The sequence below is a fragment of the Anomalospiza imberbis genome, chromosome 9, assembly GCF_031753505.1.
Source record: "Anomalospiza imberbis isolate Cuckoo-Finch-1a 21T00152 chromosome 9, ASM3175350v1, whole genome shotgun sequence".
In the NCBI taxonomy this organism is placed as follows: domain Eukaryota; kingdom Metazoa; phylum Chordata; class Aves; order Passeriformes; family Viduidae; genus Anomalospiza; species Anomalospiza imberbis.
In genome coordinates, this window is record NC_089689.1 from 6,933,231 (window position 1) to 6,955,994 (window position 22,764).

At 43.5% G+C, this 22,764-nt stretch overlaps 1 protein-coding gene across 1 annotated transcript in view; it reads right to left on the reverse strand.

Annotated features, from left to right (window-relative positions):
• Positions 1 to 22,764, reverse strand: part of HMCN1 (hemicentin 1) — a 167,586-nt gene that overhangs the window by 72,216 nt on the left and 72,606 nt on the right. Inside the window, exons 20-38 of the mRNA XM_068199489.1 lie at positions 22,426 to 22,538; positions 21,147 to 21,306; positions 20,220 to 20,394; positions 17,844 to 17,971; positions 16,311 to 16,583; positions 15,323 to 15,418; positions 14,760 to 14,954; positions 13,645 to 13,775; positions 12,869 to 13,016; positions 12,276 to 12,402; positions 11,116 to 11,270; positions 8,907 to 9,185; positions 7,826 to 8,107; positions 6,780 to 6,888; positions 6,046 to 6,215; positions 5,592 to 5,746; positions 4,762 to 4,885; positions 3,352 to 3,453; positions 1,598 to 1,750 (exon numbers count right to left, since the gene is read on the reverse strand). Of these exons, the coding sequence (XP_068055590.1) occupies positions 1,598 to 1,750; positions 3,352 to 3,453; positions 4,762 to 4,885; positions 5,592 to 5,746; positions 6,046 to 6,215; positions 6,780 to 6,888; positions 7,826 to 8,107; positions 8,907 to 9,185; positions 11,116 to 11,270; positions 12,276 to 12,402; positions 12,869 to 13,016; positions 13,645 to 13,775; positions 14,760 to 14,954; positions 15,323 to 15,418; positions 16,311 to 16,583; positions 17,844 to 17,971; positions 20,220 to 20,394; positions 21,147 to 21,306; positions 22,426 to 22,538 (3,075 nt within the window). The remainder of the gene's footprint in view (positions 1 to 1,597; positions 1,751 to 3,351; positions 3,454 to 4,761; positions 4,886 to 5,591; positions 5,747 to 6,045; positions 6,216 to 6,779; positions 6,889 to 7,825; positions 8,108 to 8,906; positions 9,186 to 11,115; positions 11,271 to 12,275; positions 12,403 to 12,868; positions 13,017 to 13,644; positions 13,776 to 14,759; positions 14,955 to 15,322; positions 15,419 to 16,310; positions 16,584 to 17,843; positions 17,972 to 20,219; positions 20,395 to 21,146; positions 21,307 to 22,425; positions 22,539 to 22,764) is intronic.

Consider the following 22,764-nt stretch of genomic DNA (forward strand, 5'->3'; position numbering starts at 1 on the left):
AAACTCATAAACTCTAAGGACAGTGGATGATGAACCTGTGGATAGTGAATTCCAGCACCTCTCTACTGTCAGCCTGGCAGGACACCAGCTGAATGAAGCAGGTTCATGGGCAGGAGGTTGATGCAATTAGTTCCTTTGGTGCCATCAGTTGTGGCATCAACTAAAGTAACTGCATATACTTTGTTCTAGAAAGGGAAGCTCTGTGTCTTAGAAAATTTTAGTTCCCTAGGAAACTCTGGACGTGTTTGCTGAAATTCTGCCACCCCTAAAAAGACAAATGTGTACTGAGGGGGTCATTTTCCATTTAACTAGAATAATGACCTTAGCTCTAAGGATTTCCTGAGAATTAATCACTGGGTGGGGTTAATTGCCTTTGACTGTGTCTTGTGCCATCAGTTTTTCCCATGATGGTCATTAAATCCATGGGAATGCACTGCCCAAGTCATTAATTAACATTAATAGGAGCTATATACTGTGTGTGCATCTCAGGTGGGAACACTGTGCCAAATTTGGGCCACACTTTTGTATGGAAGACTCCCACAGAAAACAGCTACATGCACATGCATGTATCAAAGATAAGAATTTGGACTATGGCCATACTCAAAAGCCACTGAAATCACTGGAAAAGCTCCAATTGGGCTTTTGCTTAGGTATCTCATGTCAGCAAACACCCACACTTCCACTTCATCTTTTTAGACACAGTACGTTTTTCTTTAAAACTCTCCGATTATGAAAGAGCATTTGATCTGTGTCCTTTGTCTACAGTGAGCTTCAAAGTCACCTACAAAAAACCCCAGCAACTACCAGGCCCTCCAAATTGATCAAGTGATCCCTTAAACGGAATACCTCTTCTACAAATTCATTCTTCCTAGAAATGCCTTCCCCTGGCACATTTTCCACATTCAAAATACCTAATGTCAGTGAGAAAACAGAAGAGTGAAGAGCATGAAGTGCTAGGACAAGGGGGAATGACTCCCACTGCCAGAGGGCAGGGTTAGATGGCATATTGGGAAGGGATTCCTGGCTGTGAGGGTGGAGAGGACCCTGGAATGGAATTCCCAGAGAGGCTGTGGCTGTCCCTGGATCCCTGGAAGTGTCCCAGGCAGGTTGGAAGGGGCTTGGAGCAACCTGGGATAGTGGAAGGTGTCTCTGCCTATGGCAGGGGGTGACACTGGATGGCCTGTAAGGTCCCTTCCAACCCAAACCACCCTGGGATTCTGTGATCATATGATGAGTGACACCAAGTCTGTTCAGCAGACTGGAAAAGGAGGAAAACAAAGGTGGAGCTTGCATGTATTATTCCTAAGTGTCACAACACAGGGCAATAGCAAACAGCCTCAAGTTGTGCTGGGAGTAGGGAGGTTAACTTGAATATTAAGACAAGTTGCTTTATGGATAGGGTAGGCAGACAGTGGCACAGCTGCCCAGGGCAGTGGTGGGGTCCCCATCCCTGGAGGGATTTAAAAGCCGATGGATGGAGCACTTGGGGACATGGGTCAGGGGTGGCCTTGGCAGCACTGGGGGAACAGCTGGACTCAATGATCTCAGAAGTGCTCCCCAAGCTCCAGAAGTGACAGTTCCGTGGCTGTGCACTCACCATGGACCTGGAGGCTGTAGAGCAGCTCGGCCGTGCCCGCGGCGTTGGCAGCCAGGCACCTGTAGAGGCCAGAGTCGGCCACCTGCGCGCCCTCGATGCGCAGCACCTGTCCCCTGCCACCCAGCGCGCGCCCGTCCTTGGACCACGACACGGCTGCGGGGCAGGAATGGGGACAAGTCACTGACAGCCCCGACAAATGCGGTACCACAGAGCTGTGACACTGGCTGCCTCAGCTTTCACACACACACCAACGTTTAACAGTCCATGGCACTGTTAGTTGTGATTAAGAATAATAAAATGTAACAGAAAATTGGAGATACGAAGATTTGCTGACTCTGCCCCACAATTCAACAGGAAATTTGACACTATCATCCACACCCCCCATATATTTATGGAAAAGTGTTCTGAAATTGAGAAATTATCACACAAAGCAAATTACAGGAAATTTACTTATCTTATACTAAGGTAAAGAGCAGTTGTTTAAAACCACACAAAAATATGAAGGCATCCCTGCCCATGGCAGGGGGAATGGAAGGAGATGAGCTTTCAGGTTCCTTCCAACCCAAAACATCCAGGGATACTATAATATCCCTAGATACTATAGATATATATAATAGGGGATAGGTAGAGGATCTATCCTCAGATTCTATAACATATATCAAATTTTTACCTTTTACCTTAAATTATCATTACATTAAACTGAACTACCTGGAACAAAGAATCAAAACATAAGCAACCAAATCAAAGTGCAACTGACAGATCAAAAATCTGAAAATAAAGAGCAGAAAACTTGGTGTTACTGCAGAAGAAGATTTTATAGGAAGATGACAACCAAGAAAATCTGCAGATTTTGCATCTCAGCCAAAAGATGGCACCATCCATCAGGAGAATGGGTGATTGAGGCTTTGCTGGCACCACTTCACTAATCAGATGAAATTACTGCTCACGGAAGGATTATCTGTTATACACAAGGGGTTTTGGAGAAAGACTCACACGCACACTAAGTGCTCTGGCCTGACTGATAGACAAGCCTCGCACACTCCTCTCTTTTCCAATGGGATGCTGTGCTCCTCCCTTTCCTGAGTCATGTTATATCTTGACAATAGGATGTGACATTGCATCACACCAGGGATGACCAAACTGTTCTTATTGCATAAATTACCTGAAATCCATTGTTTTAATTGTTGATAATTAAAATAACTGAAAATTTGGAGAGAAAATTTAAAAGGAACATAAAATAGACATAAAATTCTTATGCTTTTATAACATTTTACTTCCTCAGTATTTTAATTTTTTTATGTAAGTATAAATTATTCTACAAAATAATACTTGGCTGTGAATTAATTCTTAAAAAGGCACAAAGGTTCTAGACACGAGCACACTTGAGAGGCACAGTCAATCCATGAAGTATTTCAGGTCTGCCCTACACTAATGAACACTGAAGTGACAGGAGATAAAAGTGGGTGTGTTTAAAGCTCATTCAGTAGAAATCAAAGAGTGCTCTTGCCTGTGGACAGGGCATCACTAGGGAATAGATTATCCTTGTGATGTCTTTTCATCCATTTATCAGTGGGGAACACTGAATTCCTCAATCCTTCCTCCATGTCAGCCCATACATTGACATTTCCCATCACACAGTTTCTAGCTGGTTTAAGATCACACAATTAGCTCCACATTCAGCATATCCCTTACTTTCCAAAGACACATGAAAGTGAAACCCTTGATGAGATGTTCCCCGAGGTGCACATGGATACCTGGCAAAGGGTTCCCAGATGCTCTGCATTCAAGATGGATTGGATTATTCACCACCACTGTTTCATTTAATATTTTTCCTGCATCTTCCAGACTGGGTGGTTCTAGGAAGAGACAAAGGCAGCAGGTTTCTGTTAATTCAGCCACCCAGCTAGCAGAGCACATGATCACAAAGTCATCTACCCTTGGAGAAAATTTTAGGCAATGAGTTGCACAAGCTTCAACTGCTGGGTGACCAAGGAATTTCTCCAGAAATTTCAATTCTGAAATGGGAATACTCTCTAATTATATAGCATCATTAGTGGTAAGAGGAATAAAACATTATTTTTGCTAATTTTTATTTTTTCCAGGAAAAATGGAACTTAAAAATTTGCAAGTAATGGGTACACAACACAGAACAGCAGTTATTTCTTGTGGCAAGCTCCTCTCACTTCAGCTGGTGATAGTAAACTGAGTAGTGTAGACAGCTTTTACATTCCTGAAGTTCCAAAATCTGAAACATGACAGAAACACTGGATAATGACAGTTTGAATATGAAGACTGATAGCAAAGGAGAGCTTTATGAGCATGGGACTTCACAGTGAAGTTAGTTTGATGCAATTATCACAGTCTGAATGTGGCTCCTCTTTCTAAGTCCCATCCACAGAGACTCTCCTCACTTCAGTTTAACGTTTTCCAGCTACTGGCTTCGTTTGGCAATAGAAGTCAACATAGCCATACTTGGTGAAAATATTGCCACAGTCTATTCCTGCACCTCCTGAAGATTCCCACACCTTTGAGGACTCGCCCTCCTTTGAGGACTGGGTCACATCAGCAAAGCATAATACTGTGTGACCACTTCTAAGCCAAAAATACGTAAATCATACTGGGAGCATTTATTAAATTCACATGCAAATGACAGCTTCTCAAGTCTCCCTGATTCTTTTCATACTGTTTTTAGCTGCAAAAGAAAATTCCTTTCAACAGGCAGAAAAATCCCCTCACAAGAAAATGTTCCTTTCTCAGAAAAGTTATTCCTATAAAAATTTCCCATTTCCCAGGGTCATGGGGAATACCAATATCCACAAAAAGCTTGGATGAAATTAGTAATGCCAGTGGTGGTATACCACACACACTGATTAAGGAACACAGAGTACCCTTCTGAGGGGTGGGTTAGAAGGAATGAGTTTGGCTTTTTGGGATACCTCTGAGCAGCAGAGGTACCTGTAAAGACATTCATTCATTTCTGTGTCCTTTGGTATTACAGGAGAGAGGCCAAACTCTACAAAAGCTAGTTTTTGCTCTCACTCCTTACAAATGGAGTGGGACAGAGAAAGAGAACTGAGATAGGGATGTGCAGAGCCAGGAGAAAAGCCAGAGCAAGGAGGGCCAGGTGCAAGAGCTGTGTGGACAGCCCCGTTTGGCCGAATTACCGTGCACGTGGAGCCGGGTGTGCTGCTGGGCCTCCCCCGCAGCATTGGTGGCCACGCAGGTGTAGCGGGCGGCATCTCCGGGCAGGACCTTGCCAAGCTGCAGGACACGGCCCGAGGCCTCCAGCTGTTCCCAAACACAGAGAGGAGCCGTGTGACACCACTGCCTCCAGCACAGCCGCTCTGGGTGAGCGGACACGGCCGGGCTCATCCCCTCCCAACCCCGGCTCATGGAACGAGGAAACTGCTGGGTCAGAGATTTCAGTGTCCCTGGGACAGCAGCATCAGGAGCTGTACAGGTGTGAGGAGACCTGGCTGGTGAGGGGCAGGCAGGCAAAGGAGACTGCAGGCAAGGTACCAAAAACTGCTCCAGCCATGGGAAATCAAAGCCACTGCAAGCACTCACCCTGGAATATGTTCTTCATGGAAAGGCAGGATCTCACCAGGAGAAGGGAATTGCAGCTAAGTGCTGCAGTGATCACAGAACAGCTCAGATAATCCCACCTCACAGGGATGACTGGCTAGAGCCACCTCATAATAAGCAGATAAGCATTTGACCTTGAAGGGCAAAGTACAACTGGAAGGAGACGGATTCTGAATTTCCAGTCATGGACTCTCCTGATATGAGGTGTCTAGTGGGATTCAGTCTACTGAACACTGCTATTACCTGAGACACCACCCTAATGAAGTAGAAAGCCCCTCACTCTGCAGGATGTCTCTTAAGCACTTTTGTATTACAGTGTGAGGGAAGCGAAAGGAAAAGCAGCACTAACGTGTGTAACTTACAGCAATTACCTTCCATGGTTTGGATCCCATAAAAGAATCATGCTTACTCTGATATTTCCCCTGGCTGTGTTTACTGGCTGTCCATCTTTTAACCAGGTTATTGAAGGGCTGGGGATGCCACTGGCTATGCACTGCAGTGTCACAGGCTTGTGGAGCACAACTGCTCTCTCGGAAGGCCCAGCCGATTTAATGGTTGGAGGAACTGCAAAAAGCACCAGAAACAAAAGCATTGCCTCATTTAAACATGTACATCTAAATATACAGAAACAGTATCCTAGAGGTAAGTGCAGCTTTACTTCTACTTCCAGATCTAGTGGAAGGCGTCCCTGCCATGGCTGGTGTCCAACCCAAACCATTCTATGATTCTGTTTCATCTAATCTCCTCTCCAGTTTTACAACCTGCTAATGCAAATAAACATGTATAAAATGTCTGAGCACCTCCTTGCCAGCAATTTGAATAAAAAGCAGTCTGCTGCTTCCCGCCCACCTTGATTAACCTACCGTGCACTGTAACATCAAATTCCTTCTCATGTTCTCCGGCCTTGTTTGTGGCCACACATTTATAGCGGCCACTGTCTGACACTTGAGCTTGAGAGATGACAAGTTTCTGTCCATTTAATAAGACCTTGTGTCCAGCCTCCTCTCCAACTGGCTGACCATCTTTGAACCACCTACCAAAAAGAAAGTTCCATTTCAGTTGTCAATGAAAGGAAGATCAACAACAATCTTAAAACATCCACAATTCTATCAAACAGAATGCCTCAGTAACTCTGTTTGCATTTCTAGGGAAGTCTGGAAGTGTCAGGTTGTACTCCCCTTGTCTGAGTGCCATGGATTGAAGGGTTTATCAGAAGGGAATATTGGGGAATAGCCACTAAAGACAGTGTCAGAAAGGTGACAGGAGGTACCACCAGAGGCAGAGAGGAACCTCCAAAGCAAAAGCAACCATGGGTGGCAGAAGAAACGGCACATTTAGTTGCACTAGCTAAGGACTTAGTTTTGTCTGCTCTTGTTTTCTATCCTCATCCCCAGGACATGGACATTGGCACAACAAACCAAAATACTTTAAAATGAAATCCTGATGTTGCCAAGTGAGTGCCTGATGGTGGAGCGAAGCCAGGAGTTTGTCCTCTACTCATTAACCACCACTGATTAAAACAGGTGGCTCATTAAGCTCCCGTAATCAACCAGCAGATTTATTTGTATTTTTTCTACTGTCATACCAGTGCCCTTACTTGACAGTTGGTGAGGGTGTCCCTCTTGCTGAACAATCCAGCTCTAAAGGGCTATGGAGAATCACAATGTAGCCCAAGAGCTCATCCCCACCTTCCACAAATGGTGGCACTGTAAGAGAGAAAAACCCACCAAGAGAAACATTTACACATCAGAAATATCAAACAAGTCTCTCTCAAATAGCACTGTTAAACACACATTGATTCACTATGAACCACTGTTCCTTTCTGAAGGGAAACTTCTGCCCAGTGACATTTTGTGGCTTCAAGTCACTGCTCTCACTTTTTTACTGTTTCTTGTTGGTTGGGTTTTCCAGATTCTGTCAGAAGAACCTTGTGAATGGGTGGGAAGTGGGAGGTCTTTTAGCACCTTCTGCCAGCAGAAGGGGAAAACAAAGGTGCAGAGTATCCTCTTCCAGGTCCTCTTCACCCTGCCTCATCCTCTCTGGGAAGGATACTCCTCCACTATCAAAACCAGTGACATTACCTGCAGAAGCAGAAGGGATGCTCTACATCCTCATTCAGTATTATGTTTAAGTGAACAAAACAAAAATCAGTTCTTTACAGTTCCCTTCCATGTCAGAAGACCTCAAGACATTCAGAAGGGATTGCTGGGATACAGACTGTGTAATTGATTCAAGGGATACAGAAGAAAAAGTTGTTTTTTTTTTTTTTTCACTAAAAGGTTCAAAACTTGCACAATACAATTTCAGAGAAAAATGTCCTCTCCCAGAGGCAACTACTAAGTGATATTTCTAATGGATTTCTGTGATTTTCTTCTCTGAAGACAAGTAAGAATAACTTTAGAGGCTTGCTGAGAATATTTACCTACCACATGCACAAAAATCCTTCAAGAACTAACCTGAAATACAAGTCTTCAACTGTCCTGTAGCCCTGGACAGAAAAGTTGTGCAGTGCTAGTTCAGCTAGATACAGAGCATGACTAACTCATCTTAATATATTAATACCAACAAAAATTAAACCATTGGTTTCATGGAACTTTTCTATCTTAGATTTATAGGAACCTGATAAATCTGCAGCTCACACACCTAAGATTTCAACGTCATACTTGATTTCTTGTTCTCCAGCTATGCTTGTGGCCACACACCAGTACTGGCCCTGGTCAGCTTCAACGGCGTTCAGGATCTCCAGCTGCTTCCCCCCAGCCAGGACACGAAGCTTGTCACTTGCTTTCACAGGAACTCTATCTTTTAACCAGGTCAGGAGAGGGGGAGGGTTGCCAGCAGCCTTACACTCCAAAGTCAGGGAATTCCCAGCAACCACCTGCCTGCTCTGGGCTGTGTCAGCATCACCCTCGATTACTGGAGGAACTGCAGAAAGGAAGAAATATATTGCAAGCCATTAATTCTGTAGCCAGAAAATGTATTAAGAGAAAATGGGTTTGTTCCACCCACTCTGGCTCCATCTGCCATCACGTCATGCACAATTTCATGTGAGAATTTGCTGCTGGGGCAAGACAAGGCAGAGAAATCAAATGATGTAGCTCAAAATTGACCTGCTGTATAAAAAGAGGATTTGCAGTACTTTGAAAGGGAAGAACTAGACAAGAAGGACTTAAAGGAGTACAGTAAAGATCCCATCCAGAATGGTTCTTTAAAGTAAGTATTGCTTAGCATGCAGATGTGAGATAGAGAATAGATATACACGGAAGAGAAATAGCTAAGTAGAAGAAAGCATGGTACCAAGGCCATTGAAGGGAGGACAGGGCTAGATGGGGTATCGGGAAGGAATTGTTCCCTGTGAAGGTGGGGAGGCCTCAGCACAGGGTGCCCAGAGAAGCTGTGGCTGCCCCTGGATCCCTGAAAGTGTCCAAGGCCAGGCTGGATGGGGCTTGGAGCAAATCCGGGCTAGTGGAAGGTGTCCCTGGCCATGGCAGGGGTGGCACTAGATGGGTTTTAAGGTCCCTTTCAACCCACACCATTTTATGATTCCATGAAGTCAAGAGCTGTCAGAGAGTCCCATAAAGCAGAGGGTCTAAATCTCCCTCTACACAGCGCTGCCAACAGAGGCCAGAATTTAATCACAGCCACTGCCAGGCAGCAGAGGCTGAAGATCTCTTCCACAGCTGTTCTGCAGGAGCAGTAAGGCAGCCCAGGAACTGTCCCTCACCGTAGACATCCACATGGAAGAGCTTCTCCGCAGCCCCCGCAGCGCTGCTCACGCGACACGAGTACTGGGCAGAGTCTGACACCTGCGCCCGTGGAATCTGCAGGAACTGCCCTCTGTCCACATACAGAGCCTGGGGGCTGGAAATCACACGCTGCCCATCCTTGTACCAGGTGATGGTGGGCACAGGGATTCCCTTGGCTTCACATTCCAGATTTATCAGGTTGTTGAGGAGCACTGATACCTCTGTGGTAATGTTTCCTCCCTTAATACTGGGGGGCACTAGTTCAAAAGACAAAATAACATTAAAGCTTTAGACTACAAATATGTGCAGATTTAAATAAAACATTAGAATGCTGTAAGAATATATCTTCATCAGCCTTCCAACCCTTCCTGCTGTGCTTTGTTTGGTTCTTTACCCAGCAGAGCTCAACTATCATCTGTACAGTCCTTCAAAGCACACAGGGTAGAAAGCATGAACAGAACACAACAAAAAGGCCACCAGGCTCCAACATGTGGCAGGTTAGGACAGCTGGGCCTCCATGCCTCCTGCAATGCATTTGGGCAGCCCTCTTCCTTGGCTCCAAAGAAAGCGCAATCCCTGAATGCCTTGGGAGGTGCATCCTCCCAGCAAGGATCCTGCTATTGAAAATACCAAACACACCCAAGAGCCTCCACAACGGCGGTGGGAACTGCTCCATGCTCCAAACTTTTGAGGATGAAGTCAGTTACTTTGAGACTAAGTATGAGCTTAATAGTCTTGCTTTATGCTCCTATTTTTGAAGTTTTTTGGCCCATAGTCATTTCCCTTGCTCTCTAGGCAGCAGGACTCGGATTTTTCTAGCAAACAAGCTCTTGTGTAAATCAGCCAATATAAAGAGTCCGTAAATCTCTATAGAAGCAATAAAAACACAGTGCAATTGGCAACGACTAAATTTATGGCTGCTGAAAGGACCAGACACATCTGGCAGACACATTGACTCCTCTGCTGCCAAACATGCTCAGTACATCCACAGATTCCGCTGACTTCCACAGTGGTCATTGAAAACACCACTGCAGAAATGCAAAGCAAAGCGTCTGTGAACGGATGGATCCCCACCTGAGACAGGTCCTGCAGTTAGCAAACCACAATGAAATACTTACTAATTAACCATTTTTTGTATCAAAAACCCCAAATCCACTGAATATGCTGAAACACACCCAGTTCAAAGGCGACTACATTTCTCTATCAGAGACGAGGAATGGTTTTAATATGATGTTTTGGGAAAATATCAAAGCCAAAAGCAGGGCTAAACAGCTAAAACCAAGTAAGAACTAGCAAGCATTGAGGTTCCTCACTTACTCTGTGGGCTTCCGTTTGTCTAGCCAGGACTAATGAGAAATACCAAAGTAAAGAGAAGTTTCATTCTGCTGTCACAAATGCATCTTTCCTGAAGAACCTGAAATAAATCTACTCATCTGCAAGGACTTTATCTACAGGGAGGTGGGGGAAGCCGTTTTATTCCTCAAATCTCAGAACAGCCACAATCCCCTGCAAGTCCTCCCAGTACTGTTTTTGTTCCTGACAGAAAGGTGTGCAGCCAAATTCCTGTGCCTATGGGTGCTCTGTGCTTCACAAATGTCCCAGATGAGGGAAATAATGGACATTTAAGTTCACAGAATCACACACAACATTCAGGAACAAATCCAAAGCAAGGAAGGACTTGAGAGTTAACAGACTCAAATCCCTACCCTTCACATTCCAGGCACAAGAACTTCTGAGTCCCGTGAAATACAGGGTGTATCCTGGCACCAGGTTAAGAAAAATAAGACCAAATGTGTATTAAAATCAAAATCTTAATAATTTTCTCCTCCATAAGATAGATCAAAACAATGAAGACAATGTGATAATAAAACTTCAGTTGAAACTAACAGCAGAATTTGAGAACACCCTTATGGTTTTTTTTTGCTTTCACTAATTAGAACAAGAAGCACATAAACAACATTTCAAGGTGTTTTTCCAAGCCTGCAAAGACTACATCCATACTTAACTTCACACATACAAATGCCTAAAAAGGTCGTTTTGTGAACATGTAATTATTAAATTAAATTTACACACAAATTTTGTAGCATCAGAGACTTAATTTGCATTTGCCTGAGTATCTCCATTCAAAAAGAAACCTTAAGAGTAAAACAAGAGGAACTTCTGGGATCAGGCATTCCATAAACTTACCATGGACAATGAGCCTGACCTCCTTCACTTGTTTGCCAGCAGTGTTGGTGGCACTGCACTGGTAGCGACCCTTGTCAACCCTGCGAGCACTCTTGATGTGGAGAACTTGGTCTCTGTCCAGGAGCTCAACATTGGGATCACCCAAAAACAAGGGCCTGAAACAGAGACCATTTTGGTTCACAGAATTCTGCCCCCACCCTTTCAGCACTGATTTAAACTGACAGTAAGAAGAAGAGGTGCTTTGGTGACAATAATTGTACCATTCCAGAGTGCCATTTAGCACTAAATTAATAGCATTAATCACAAGAACCACCATGCAGTGACAAGCTATTATCATTAACGCTACTCCTAACCTCTAAAAGAAATCAAACCACAAAAAGTACTTTTCTCAGACCTCCAAGATGCCAGCATCAGGGCCAGAGTTGCACACCTGACCTTAGCTCCTTTTCCTAATTTATTTAGTCATGCCAGGCTTTTGCTGATAACAAAATGTCAACTACTACACAGGAACAATATCCATAGCAAAGGGTAAGGAATTGTCACAGCAGAGTATCTGTGAGTCCTGACCAATGCCTAGACTGAACTATATTGTTAAACACTAAAAACACCCAGCCCAGCTGGGTTTTCAGCTAATACTTAAGAATTCTTCTGGTGTGCTTTCCTGGAAGATGAGATGAGGAATGGAAAACATGCAGGCTATAAATGTTTTCAAACACATATATGTACATATAACCTTTCAGACCTTTAATGTATATATGCAGAACTGCACAAGGCACTAGCCAGCAATACATCTGATACGAGTTCTATCTACCAGTGAAAAAATCACCTCAATGGAACAACTGCATTTTAACTAATAATGTGTGTAAAATAATCCAGGTAGAGTAACTCACAGAATAAACTCAAAGAAATGGCTCTGCTTATCTTGCTTCAACCATCATCTTGCTCCAAAAACCCAAAATCTGCTCTGCAAGTGCCAATAATGGGTGAGTTCAGAAAAGAAAGTGGGATGTTAAGTTTTGACTGAAGAATTTACCACCTCACACCACCCCAAATTCTGTGACACTAAGTTAACATGAAGTAGTTAAACACTGCACCTCCTTCCTCTCTGCTCTAGGGGAAGAAGAAGCTGACACAAACCATAAAAGCTGCAATATACTCACTTGCCATCCTTGAACCAGTGAATGTCAGGAACAGGGAAGCCTTTGGCTCTGCATTCCAGACGGATTTCCTGGTTGAGGATGACTGCCACTTCACCAGGGCTATCAGCACCTATTATGCTCGGTGGAACTTTAAAAAGACAAACATTAAGGAAGGACTGGTATTTAGCCTGGGAACCTGTGCCCTGTGACTGAAGGGAATGCAGCAGTGGGTCCTACTATTCCCTTGAAACACCTTTAGTGCTCACTGCAGAGGGAATTCTGCAGATCATAACAGCATGTATATTGTGATAAGCACTTCCACACCTGCACTGGTGAACTGTACTGGGAGCACCCCTACGTCACACTGCACACCCCAAACACAGAACAAAACACCAAAGCCCAGAAATCAAAAGCAATATTTTATCTGTGTTGCTACAAGAATGGCAAAGTTTAAGCACTCAGTGCTTCAGCAGCCAATAATTCATGGGCAGTGAGTGGAACAATCTATTTATAATGAGTTGAAATTTATTGGCTTCTTAAATATCAACTGTTTTTCCAATCACCAACTAAAACCCAAACCAAACAAAAATCATTCCCAAAGCCATGGAACTAACCAAGTATATGGAGGTTAAACAGCTTCTCAGAACTTCCTGCTACGTTTATGGCTTTGCATGAATACTGTCCTGCATCCTCAGTAGTAGCTTTCAGGAGCTTCAGTATCTTCCCATTGTGCAAAATCTGGAGAGCACTGCTTTCCACAACCTTAGAGGAACCCGAGACATTAGCCTTATGTGATCCAAGATACAGCAGCCAAGTATCACAGCTGGATTTTTATAAGAGAATGGTAGTTTTAGTGGAAGGATAATCTGTTTCCCCTTTCAGTTTCAGCACTAATCTCCTGCCCTGCTGCAATGTATTCAATATGGTTTGTAGCTCAGCCTAAGGCAGGGAGTGGGGAAACTCCAACCAGCAGCAATGGGCAGTCCCAGGAGTGCATAAAGGGACCTCTCCTCATCTTAAACTATGACTTATCAGCTACAAGAGGAAACAGAGGACTAAAGGATAATCCTGAGGAGTTCAATCCACCTCCAAAAGTTCTTATTTCTCCATCTATAGAATGAAAAAAAAAAAAAAAGGCAATATTGGTCCCCTCTGCATGGATTGGCATCTACAATACTGGGGGATTGCCAGGTCAATTCATAAGGGAATACTGAAAATAAAGAGTTTACATTTGACTTGCAGAATTAATGGATGAGCCATATTCAGCTGCCTTTTTGTGGGGGTATTTTTAGAGCACTCAAATAAACATAAAGGCATTCACCTGTATTTATTTTGAATGAATTATCATACCAAGCCCTCAGAAGTCGACAGTTAGATTAATCCAACATACCTGGATATCATCCTTATACCAGGAGATGACTGGAAAGGGGTTACCAGTTACTTCACAGAAGAGACTTACAGGGTGATGAACAACCACAGATGTATTTGTCACCTTATCTTGGTCTCTAATTTCAGGAGGAACTGCAAGAAAGTTCAACATTATGATTTAAGTCTTCCTATTCCAGTGATTTCCCTGTTCTTCCTTTCCATCCCCATCAAGGACCACTATAAATCAAAATTTCTCAAACCCTTCTCATTCCCTTCCCAACATTTCCATTTGTCTCCAGACTCTGGACATATCTCCCTGCATCCTTTCTTCTCTTTGCCAAAAACACTCCTCTCTTGCTCAGTCACAGACTCCCAGGGAAATTCACTCAAACACAAGCACCATCAACATTTTAAGAGAATAATCTTAAAATTAATCTGAAATTTAATCTTGAAATCTAGTGTTATTTGTTTAGCATATGAAGGAAGCCTATTCCAGAGTAATCCTTCCTCTTCACTGGTCCAGTCATGCCCAAGAACCCCATCTATTATTTGTCCCACTAAGAATGCAGAGAGAATGGCCTTAAACTGTGGATTACAAAGTTTCAACCCCACTGAGGAGCCCTGCTGGTACGAGATGGAATTCCTGCTCTTCTCAAAACAAGGATATAATCCTGCTCAGGCATTAGAACTAATCATCATGGGAAGTGAAAAAGGCTGGAATACAAGTAGTTTGTAGGGTTTCTATTTCCTAACTAGGATTCTGGAAGAGGAAAAATACCAGCAAATAGAAAATCTCCTAGTCTATGTTCACTCTGATAACTCTTCTCTCATTTGAAATGCAGACCTAGCCCTCAATCTGTAGCTTCTACAGTAGAAAGCTTCATTTGTTATTCACATTAAAATTTTCAAGTAAAACTGGAGTTTCTATCAATAAGATCCTTGAGTAAAACAAGGATGGTTTGTGCATAAAGTCACAAAGAACAGAAGAAACAGGGGAAAAGAAAAACTATAGAGAGTGTCAGAAAAATAGGAAGTACTCAGATTTTATAATTTAACAGCACAAGGGCAGATTTGGGCCATGTAGTTTGGAAGAAGAAAACAGAAGATACTTTCCCAAGGGCTGTATGTATTATTTACCATGGACTTTCAGGCTGTATCTCCTCTGTGTGCTCCCAGCCTCGTTGGCTGCCACGCAGACATAGTCCCCACTGTCTGAGGGTGTGAGGGCAGCTATGACCAGCAGGGTCCCATCCTCCAGCACCGAGAGCCCCGGCTCAGCCCCGGTCAGCTCCCGCCCGTTCCGCAGCCATTTGATGGCAGGCTTGGGAATACCTGCAAGGAAAAGGGGGAACGGCCACAAATGCTTCACTCAGCTCAGAACAAGATTGATTCAAACAACTCCTGCTGCTTGCTGGAAGGACACACAAAGGGAGGCCAGGAGCTTCCAAGAGGAAGCTCCAGCTGTTACAGGATGATTTTAACATTAAAAATCGTCATCCTAAACTCTGTAAAATCCTTGTTGGCTAGCAATGACTTTCCACAGGACTTCCACACACAGTGGTTATTTAAATCACTATTAGCTTGAATTTTTTCATATAAAGCATACATGGAAAATACTGTGTGCATTGGACATTTTTACAGCAGTGTTGTAATCTGCAGTGGTCAGCAGATAAAGATCTTTTTGTCACCAAGACACTCACCTTTTGCAGGGCATGGGAATGCAATGTGCTGGTTGGCCACTCTTTCTTGGAAAGGGCTGTTGAATGGAGGGTCCAGGTCCTCAATAGTGGGAGGCTCTGAGAGAAAATTAGACCCAGAAAACTGCTTGATCTCTGCTCCAAATATAAAAATACAGTTGGACAATACATAACACTCAGTCTCTCTCATTCACACAAGGTCACATTCCAATAACCCTCTTTACATTAACTGGAATGGGTACTGCACAAGTGGTTTCCATTTCAGTGGGAATATTTAGGAAGTAAGCAGTACAAAGAGGCTTTCAAACTTGACAGAAAATAGTTCTCTTTAAATCTTGCTAAATTTATTTTGAAGGCAATGTTTCTGCAAAATCTGAAAAATATTTTGTTTTTTCTCCATATATTAGTATTGTATTTTCACCATATATTAGTGCTACTGCCATCTTTGTTCTCAAGACTCATTTTAAACTCCTGTGCAGACTGAAACTACATGAAGCATATTCTTTATAATTAAATAAAGTTACTGAGAGTTCTTTGTTGTCTGTAGGAAGCATTTCTCAGCATCTCTAATCCAAAGGGACCAGAATGTTGCCTTTAGACTTTTGCAAAGAAGAAACAATTCCTGCTTAGCTTAGGTCAGTCATGCTCCACTGACATCTGTCAGCCCTCAGGTGAGGACCTGCACTACGTATTTAAATTGGCACATTGACCACTTACCCTTTCACCATTTCAACATCATTTTTTAATTTAAATATATATAGAGAGAGAGTGTGCACACTTTTTTTTATTCCTGCAAGCTGTCCAAAGACTAGTTGCTGATTCTAACTCTCCTCAATTACCATCAGAACATAACATCTAAACCAGATGTGGCTTTTGCATCACGTAACAGTGGGAGAGAGAAAGCCCTGCCCTGCAAGGCCCCAGCCCCACACCACTGGCAGGGAGTCCCTGCCAGCCCGGGCTGGGCAGGAGCGTGGCCCCAGACAAGTACCTTGCACTTGTACCGTGACCTCTGCCGTGTCACTGCCGGCACTGTTGGTGGCCACACAGGTGTAGACGCCAGCATCAGAGAGCTGGGCACTGCTGATGCCCAGAGCTCCATCTGGGCTCTGCAGGAACTTCCCCCCGTCTGTGGGCACAGCACTTGTGCCTCGGAACCAAGAGACCGACGGGGCAGGGACGCCCTGGGCACTGCAGGGAAGCTCCACTCGCTGCCCAGCCTGCACTTTCAGAACTCGAGGCCCATGCTGGATCCTTGGAGGAACTGAGGAAGACAATTTCATTCCACAGAAATGTTAAAGAAACAATGCACAGGATCATTCTTCAGGCTGGGAGAGCTGGGGGTGTTAAGCCTGGTGAAAAGAAGGTTTTAGGGAGACCACATAGCACCTTCCAGTGCCTAAGGGGGCTCCAGGAGAGCTGGAGAGGGACTTGGGACAAGGGGGAACTATTTTAAATTAAGGGAGGGGAGATTCACACCAGGTATAAGAAAGAGATTTTTTATGGTAAGGGTGGTGAGGCAGTGGCACAGGGTGCCCAGAGAAGCTGTGGCTGCCCATGGATCCCTGGAAGGGTCCAAGGCCAGGTTGGACAGGGCTTGGGGCACCCTGGGATTGTGCGAGGTGTCCCTGCCCATGGCAGGGGTGGCACTGGATGACCTTTAAAAGTCTTTTTCAACTCAAACCATTTTATGATCCTTTGAAATTATTTTCCATTTTTATAATTTTAGAAAATATTCCTTATTTACTGAAATCAAATGCCCTCTGGTGACTACAAGAGCAGCCCTACATGTTCTCTGCACAGAATAGGATGGGAGATAGCCTAGTGCTGAATTTATTTGAACAAGCCACACTGCACAGCTTCCATGAGCACTGCCATATTCCAAGCACACTGGAAGAGCTGTGGGTACTGCTTCTTCATAACACAAAACAACTTAAAAACATTTATGATAGAATTAATCACATTGTCCTTTTGGAATTTTAATTTCCTTTCCTTAATCCCTGATCTTTGTACATTTCCAAACACAAGTTCAGACAAGGGAGACAAAATATGACTGGAAGTGATTTCGCTGGTCCTACAGAATAATATAAATCCACCATAATTCTTTTGCCACAATATTTTTTTTCCTAAGGATCACTGGCAATAAAAAAGACTTAAAAAATGCCTGAAACAACAACAAGTGACATTTTTCCAGACTTGACATTGAGTGAGTGTTTAAGAGACAGTGGTTGGGCCCCAGTGTGGGAGAGCAGGAGAGAGACAAAGGAGCGATATGAGATAAAGGTGAGGGACACAGGTCCTGGCTGGAGCCACTGGACACCTTTACACATATCTATGTATTTGTGGGTGTTTATACAATATTTACTTTCCACAAAATCAATAACTCACATATGAAGATAATACAACCTGAAAGAACAGCTGAGAGGATTTAATGTCAATTAGGAAAAAACTCTGGAAACCTCTTAAAGATGCTCAGTTCCATGTGGAAACTTGCAGATGATGAACCCCTGGAGTTCCAACTCACCATGTACACTGAGCTTCACTGACTGAGTCACGTTCCCAGCAATGTTTGTGGCGACACAGACATACATTCCACTGTCTGAGACTTGGGTCTCCCTGATCTTCATTGACCCTGAGGGGAGGAAAGTGTGTCTGGAAAAAGAAGAAGCAGATAAACTGCATAAATATGTATGGAAAGGTGAATGACCTCTCCTTGCACACTGCTAATGTTTGCTATGAGCTAAAACAACACCACTCTGACCATATTATGCAACTATGACTTAGGTTTACTCATTTTTTTCCTAACCATTTATGGAGCCCCTATATTCAGAATACACCATATCTAATATTGTAAGAACACACAATAGCAAATATCTAAAATTTAAGATCCAAATTACAAAATTTGGTTCTAGCTATTTATAGGACTTATTAAAATGTGAAACTGAGCTCTTCACCCTCTTGTTAAATTTTTTTTCTTAGCTCAGGTCAGCAGGGTCAGAAAGTTAAAACTTTTATTACTGCTTCATCCTGGCAAAAAAGTGATGTTACATTGATTCAAGATGGAAGACAGGATTTTGATTCAAAACTGCCAGTTCTGGTGTTTATAGGAGTTGCCATTATTCCCCAGTAAATAATTAACTACACAGCATTAAACTCTCCCAGAGTTCTGGTCACAGATCTATAACACCAGAAACTACTTTGGCCAGCTAAGCCAGAATCTTCTGTAGGAGTCAAAGAGACAGGGAAAATAAGTGAGGAGGAAAGAAAAAATGACAGCTAAGGATCGACAAGAAGAAATTTAAGCCTGGAACTCAAGGTAACAGCCAGAATTGGTGGTAATTGGTGGGATTATCTGTCTTCCTTTCTGTGGCACTAATTAGGACAACGTTATCATAAGGACATAAATGACAAATTCAGGGATTGCAATGGCTGGAGAGATGAATGAAAGGAAAGTGGAATGTATTTTCTCCAGCGTAAAATCTGTCTGATACTACAATTCCTCTCTGCTGCCTCTATCTTTCCAAACTTTTTGGCACTTTTTTTATAAGCCCAAAAGATAAATTTATGAGGCAACTTCTCCTCCTTGATTTTGTCCAGTAATTACATTTGCTTTCTGATAAAAGTTCCTTCATATGTGATTTCCCTCTCCATTTGTTTATTGTTCACATTTTTAACAAGGTCTTTGGGTGGTCTCAAACAGTTCTGTTTGGACTAATCTGTAACTTTTGCTGACATCTGTAAACAATTTTATGGAATGGGCTGAGCTGGACTTCTGTTCCTCTGGACAACTTGGATTTCACCACTACAGCCATGAGCAAGTACCCTAATTTATCAGTGTCTCCTGAGGTAAAACAAGGACAAGTAAGAGACAAAGAATGCAGATTTGTTACCACATGCAACATGCTCACAGGACACAGCAGAAAATCCCTCATGGATTACTGACAACAAGCCAAATCCCTGCACACGAGCCTCCTTCAGCAGACATGGTGGCACAAGATCTGCTGAGGCTGTCACAGGCTCCCTGGAACACCTTCAAGGTGCAGGTTTAGCCACAAGGGAAAGAGGAGCTCCAGTACAACTCCTTAGCTCAGACACTGGCTTATTTCATCCATGGGGTCACTGGGAGACACCAGCAAGCACAGTGCCAGCCTTGCCATTCCCTGTTTTATGGACACAGCTGGTGCCTGGCCCTTCTGAGGGACCCTGAGGAGCAGAAGGCAGCACCACAGCTGGTGACACCACCTGGCCCTCCAATGGGGAGCATCCAGGGCTCATCTCCCCTCTTGCTCTGTGCCACATTAAATGATAAGGGAGAACTCCAACACTGTCCAACACAGTCCCCAGCTCTTCATTCTCTAAGGCTCTCAGCTCAACATTTTACAAGTAATTAATTCTGCTTTCACATGTTCAAAAGTCTCTGGTGAGTTTTTGGATCCAAAACACAGCACACAACGCGCCCTTGTCAGCACACCCAAATGTTTATCATCATCACCTGTATCCTACTGGCAGCCCAGGCTTCATGTAAATCACAGACAGCGCTCCCCTGAGCATAAATGGGAAGTACATAAGAAAAGAAACAGTTTTTAAACAATTATTATCATGCACAGATGATGTGGGTCTCTGGGCACCACCACGGTACAAATACCCAGGATCTCTTTCCTCCTCACCTCCCGAGACTGGATATAAGCACATGCTGGAATGGGAGCTGCGCAACCATACACAGGCTTGGCACGCTAGGGAAAGAGTTTCAAGACCCAATACAACAGGTCAGGCAGGACAAAGAAACACAGTAACACCTTCTGAGCAACCCTGTGGCAGTCAGAAATCACACACCCTTCCAAAATCCTGACAGTTTAGAGGCAATTTCAGTTTCATTTAGTTTTTCATCAAACATTGTTACCTTGGAGAGAATGGAGATATGAGCTGCATTTCTTTGGCCCAGGTAATTATGGGGGGTGGCAAGCTCCTCACTTCACATGGAAGTGTGACATCTTCCCCTGCAACTACTGAGACCTCTATGGGTTTATCATGCGCATTTCCTTGCTGGTCTCCAGGCCTGGACACTCTAGGTTTCACTATAACATGGAACATGTTAAGAAGCTGCAATGAATATACATATTTGTACAAATGTAACACCATACAACACCTCTTTTTTTATCAGGTATAAAACATCACAATCCTGTTTTAATGACCTGTCTGCAGTAGAGATAAATCACTGCCATGCTGATGTACAGTGCCTGTAGCTCAGACACAGGCTGATGCCCACATGGAAGGCCACAAATACAAGAAAGCCTGGACTATCCATTCAAAAAGATGGACACAACAAATGGCTGTAATTCCTGGGTGTGCCGAGTTCTGTATTGCATAGGTAGTTAGCAACCGCTCCCTGAACTGTTACACAACAGCCCCAGTAACTCCAAGCCATAAAAGCCTTGCAAAGCACACCTACACCTGAACCAAATTTTAATAACATTGGATTGATGATGACAGGAAGGCTTGGGACTGGTGGGATTAAGGGATCTTCATTCCTCTCTCAGCAGGAAATCCTACTCCCATACAGATGCTTCCTATGCACTTCCATAAAGCTGGAATTATGCTCAGCCCAAGGTCTGTGAACTCAAGCTAAGAGGCATAAGGAGGCTTTAAGGGAAGTATAATGGCTGAAGGACAGTCCTTTTGGGATCAGCCATGTATAAAACTGCCTGGTTTGGGGATCCCAAAGCACTGACTAGAGACGAGTTCCCGTCCATGTGCTCTGGGTGTGTCTGTCTCCCAGGGCAGTGGATAGGTGACAGGAATACTGCAGCTGAGCTGAGGTGACACCCACCATAGACAGTCAGCTGCACCTTCCTGGTGGCATAGCCAGCAGCATTGGTGGCAGTGCACACATATTCCCCACTCTCTTCTCCCCCTGGGGACACCACATACAGGCTTCCATCCGACCCTGCTGAGAACCTCACGTTGCTGGGAAGGATTACCTCTCCTTTCTGTGGAAAGAAAAATCATTAAAGTCCACAGTGCCTGGATTTTCCAAAATAAAGCAAATTACAATTATTTAACTCAATAAAAGCTGCTTTTATTTTTTCAAGGCTGAGATGGACAAAATCTTTTATATTAGCTAAGAAACTTGGCCCTAAAATTCCATTTACACAAGCTAATTAACTTTTCACAGTCCTTGAGTATCACTTTCTAAGCACAAGGATTCTTACGCAGAAAACTTACTACATTTTACAGACTCAAAGTCTTAAAAGAAAATTTAAAAAATAATAGTCAAGAATAATAATCAAGATTTCAACTGAGTTCATTTTGACATTGATTTCTGATGTCAAAATGAATCTTGTACACATTACACAAACTTGTTCTTAGTCAGCTGCCTCCTCCTTGTCTGTAGTTGAATAAGTGACAAAATAAAAAAAAAAAATAAATCCTCCCATATGCTCTTCCCTACCAAACTAACAGTTAACCATGTTCTATTCCTTCTTTGAAACAAAGCTGTTCCCAAGGTCCCAATCAGTTACATCTGCACAACTTCTGAGACCCAAAAGTGCCTTCACACCACATCATGTGAGCTGTAACATACCCCATATAACTGGTACTACCAAAAATTATCCTGTTCAAGGAGGAAAGAAACCCTAAAACTGGCTTTAAGAAAAATTCCCTCAAAGGCTGAGGTCCTCCTCAGTGCACATCTTGTCAAGGCCATGACTGAAAAGTCATGGGTTAACCCCACAATGCCATTATTAAATACACTTTCCTCAGAGAAAAAAGTCAGAGCTCCACAAGAAAAATGAACTCTCAGTCTGTGGCAGGCTGCCTAAACTCAAATTATCAACTCACAACAGGAACAGGAACAATTTCTAAAGTGTAAAACCCATAAAGATACAGCGATAACCTAAGCCCTGCCAAAGAATAGAACATTGAGCTGTGGCAGGACCACAGCCAAAAGTTCTGCTCTAAGAAACAAAAGCAGCTCTGAACAAACAGAGATTTTCAGGTCCCTCACAAGTGCAGTTTTGGGCCATGTTCTTTGAATATAGTTTTAATGACAACTAAATAACGTGTTCAGCCCATTTTTCAGCCTGAACAGCGCAAAGGTGAGGGGTTACCTTAGACCAGACAATGGATGGCTTGGGAACTCCACTTGCTTTGCAGGGCAGTGTCACTGGGATTCCTTCGATGGTGCTGAATATCTGCTGTCCATGCTGAATGACAGGCACAACTACAAACACACGCAAATATTAAAGACATGCAGTGCACATCTCAACATGGAACAACTATTATGATAAAATCCTTATATTCAATTACTACTTCTGACAGGCAAGCAGGGTTTGGGACCTTTTGGCCTCTTCTTCAAGCCTAACATGGACAAGGAGCCACTTTCCAGCCTTTCAGGACAGAATAAACCCCTGTTCATTACAGAGCCTGCCAGCCATAGGCCCACCACT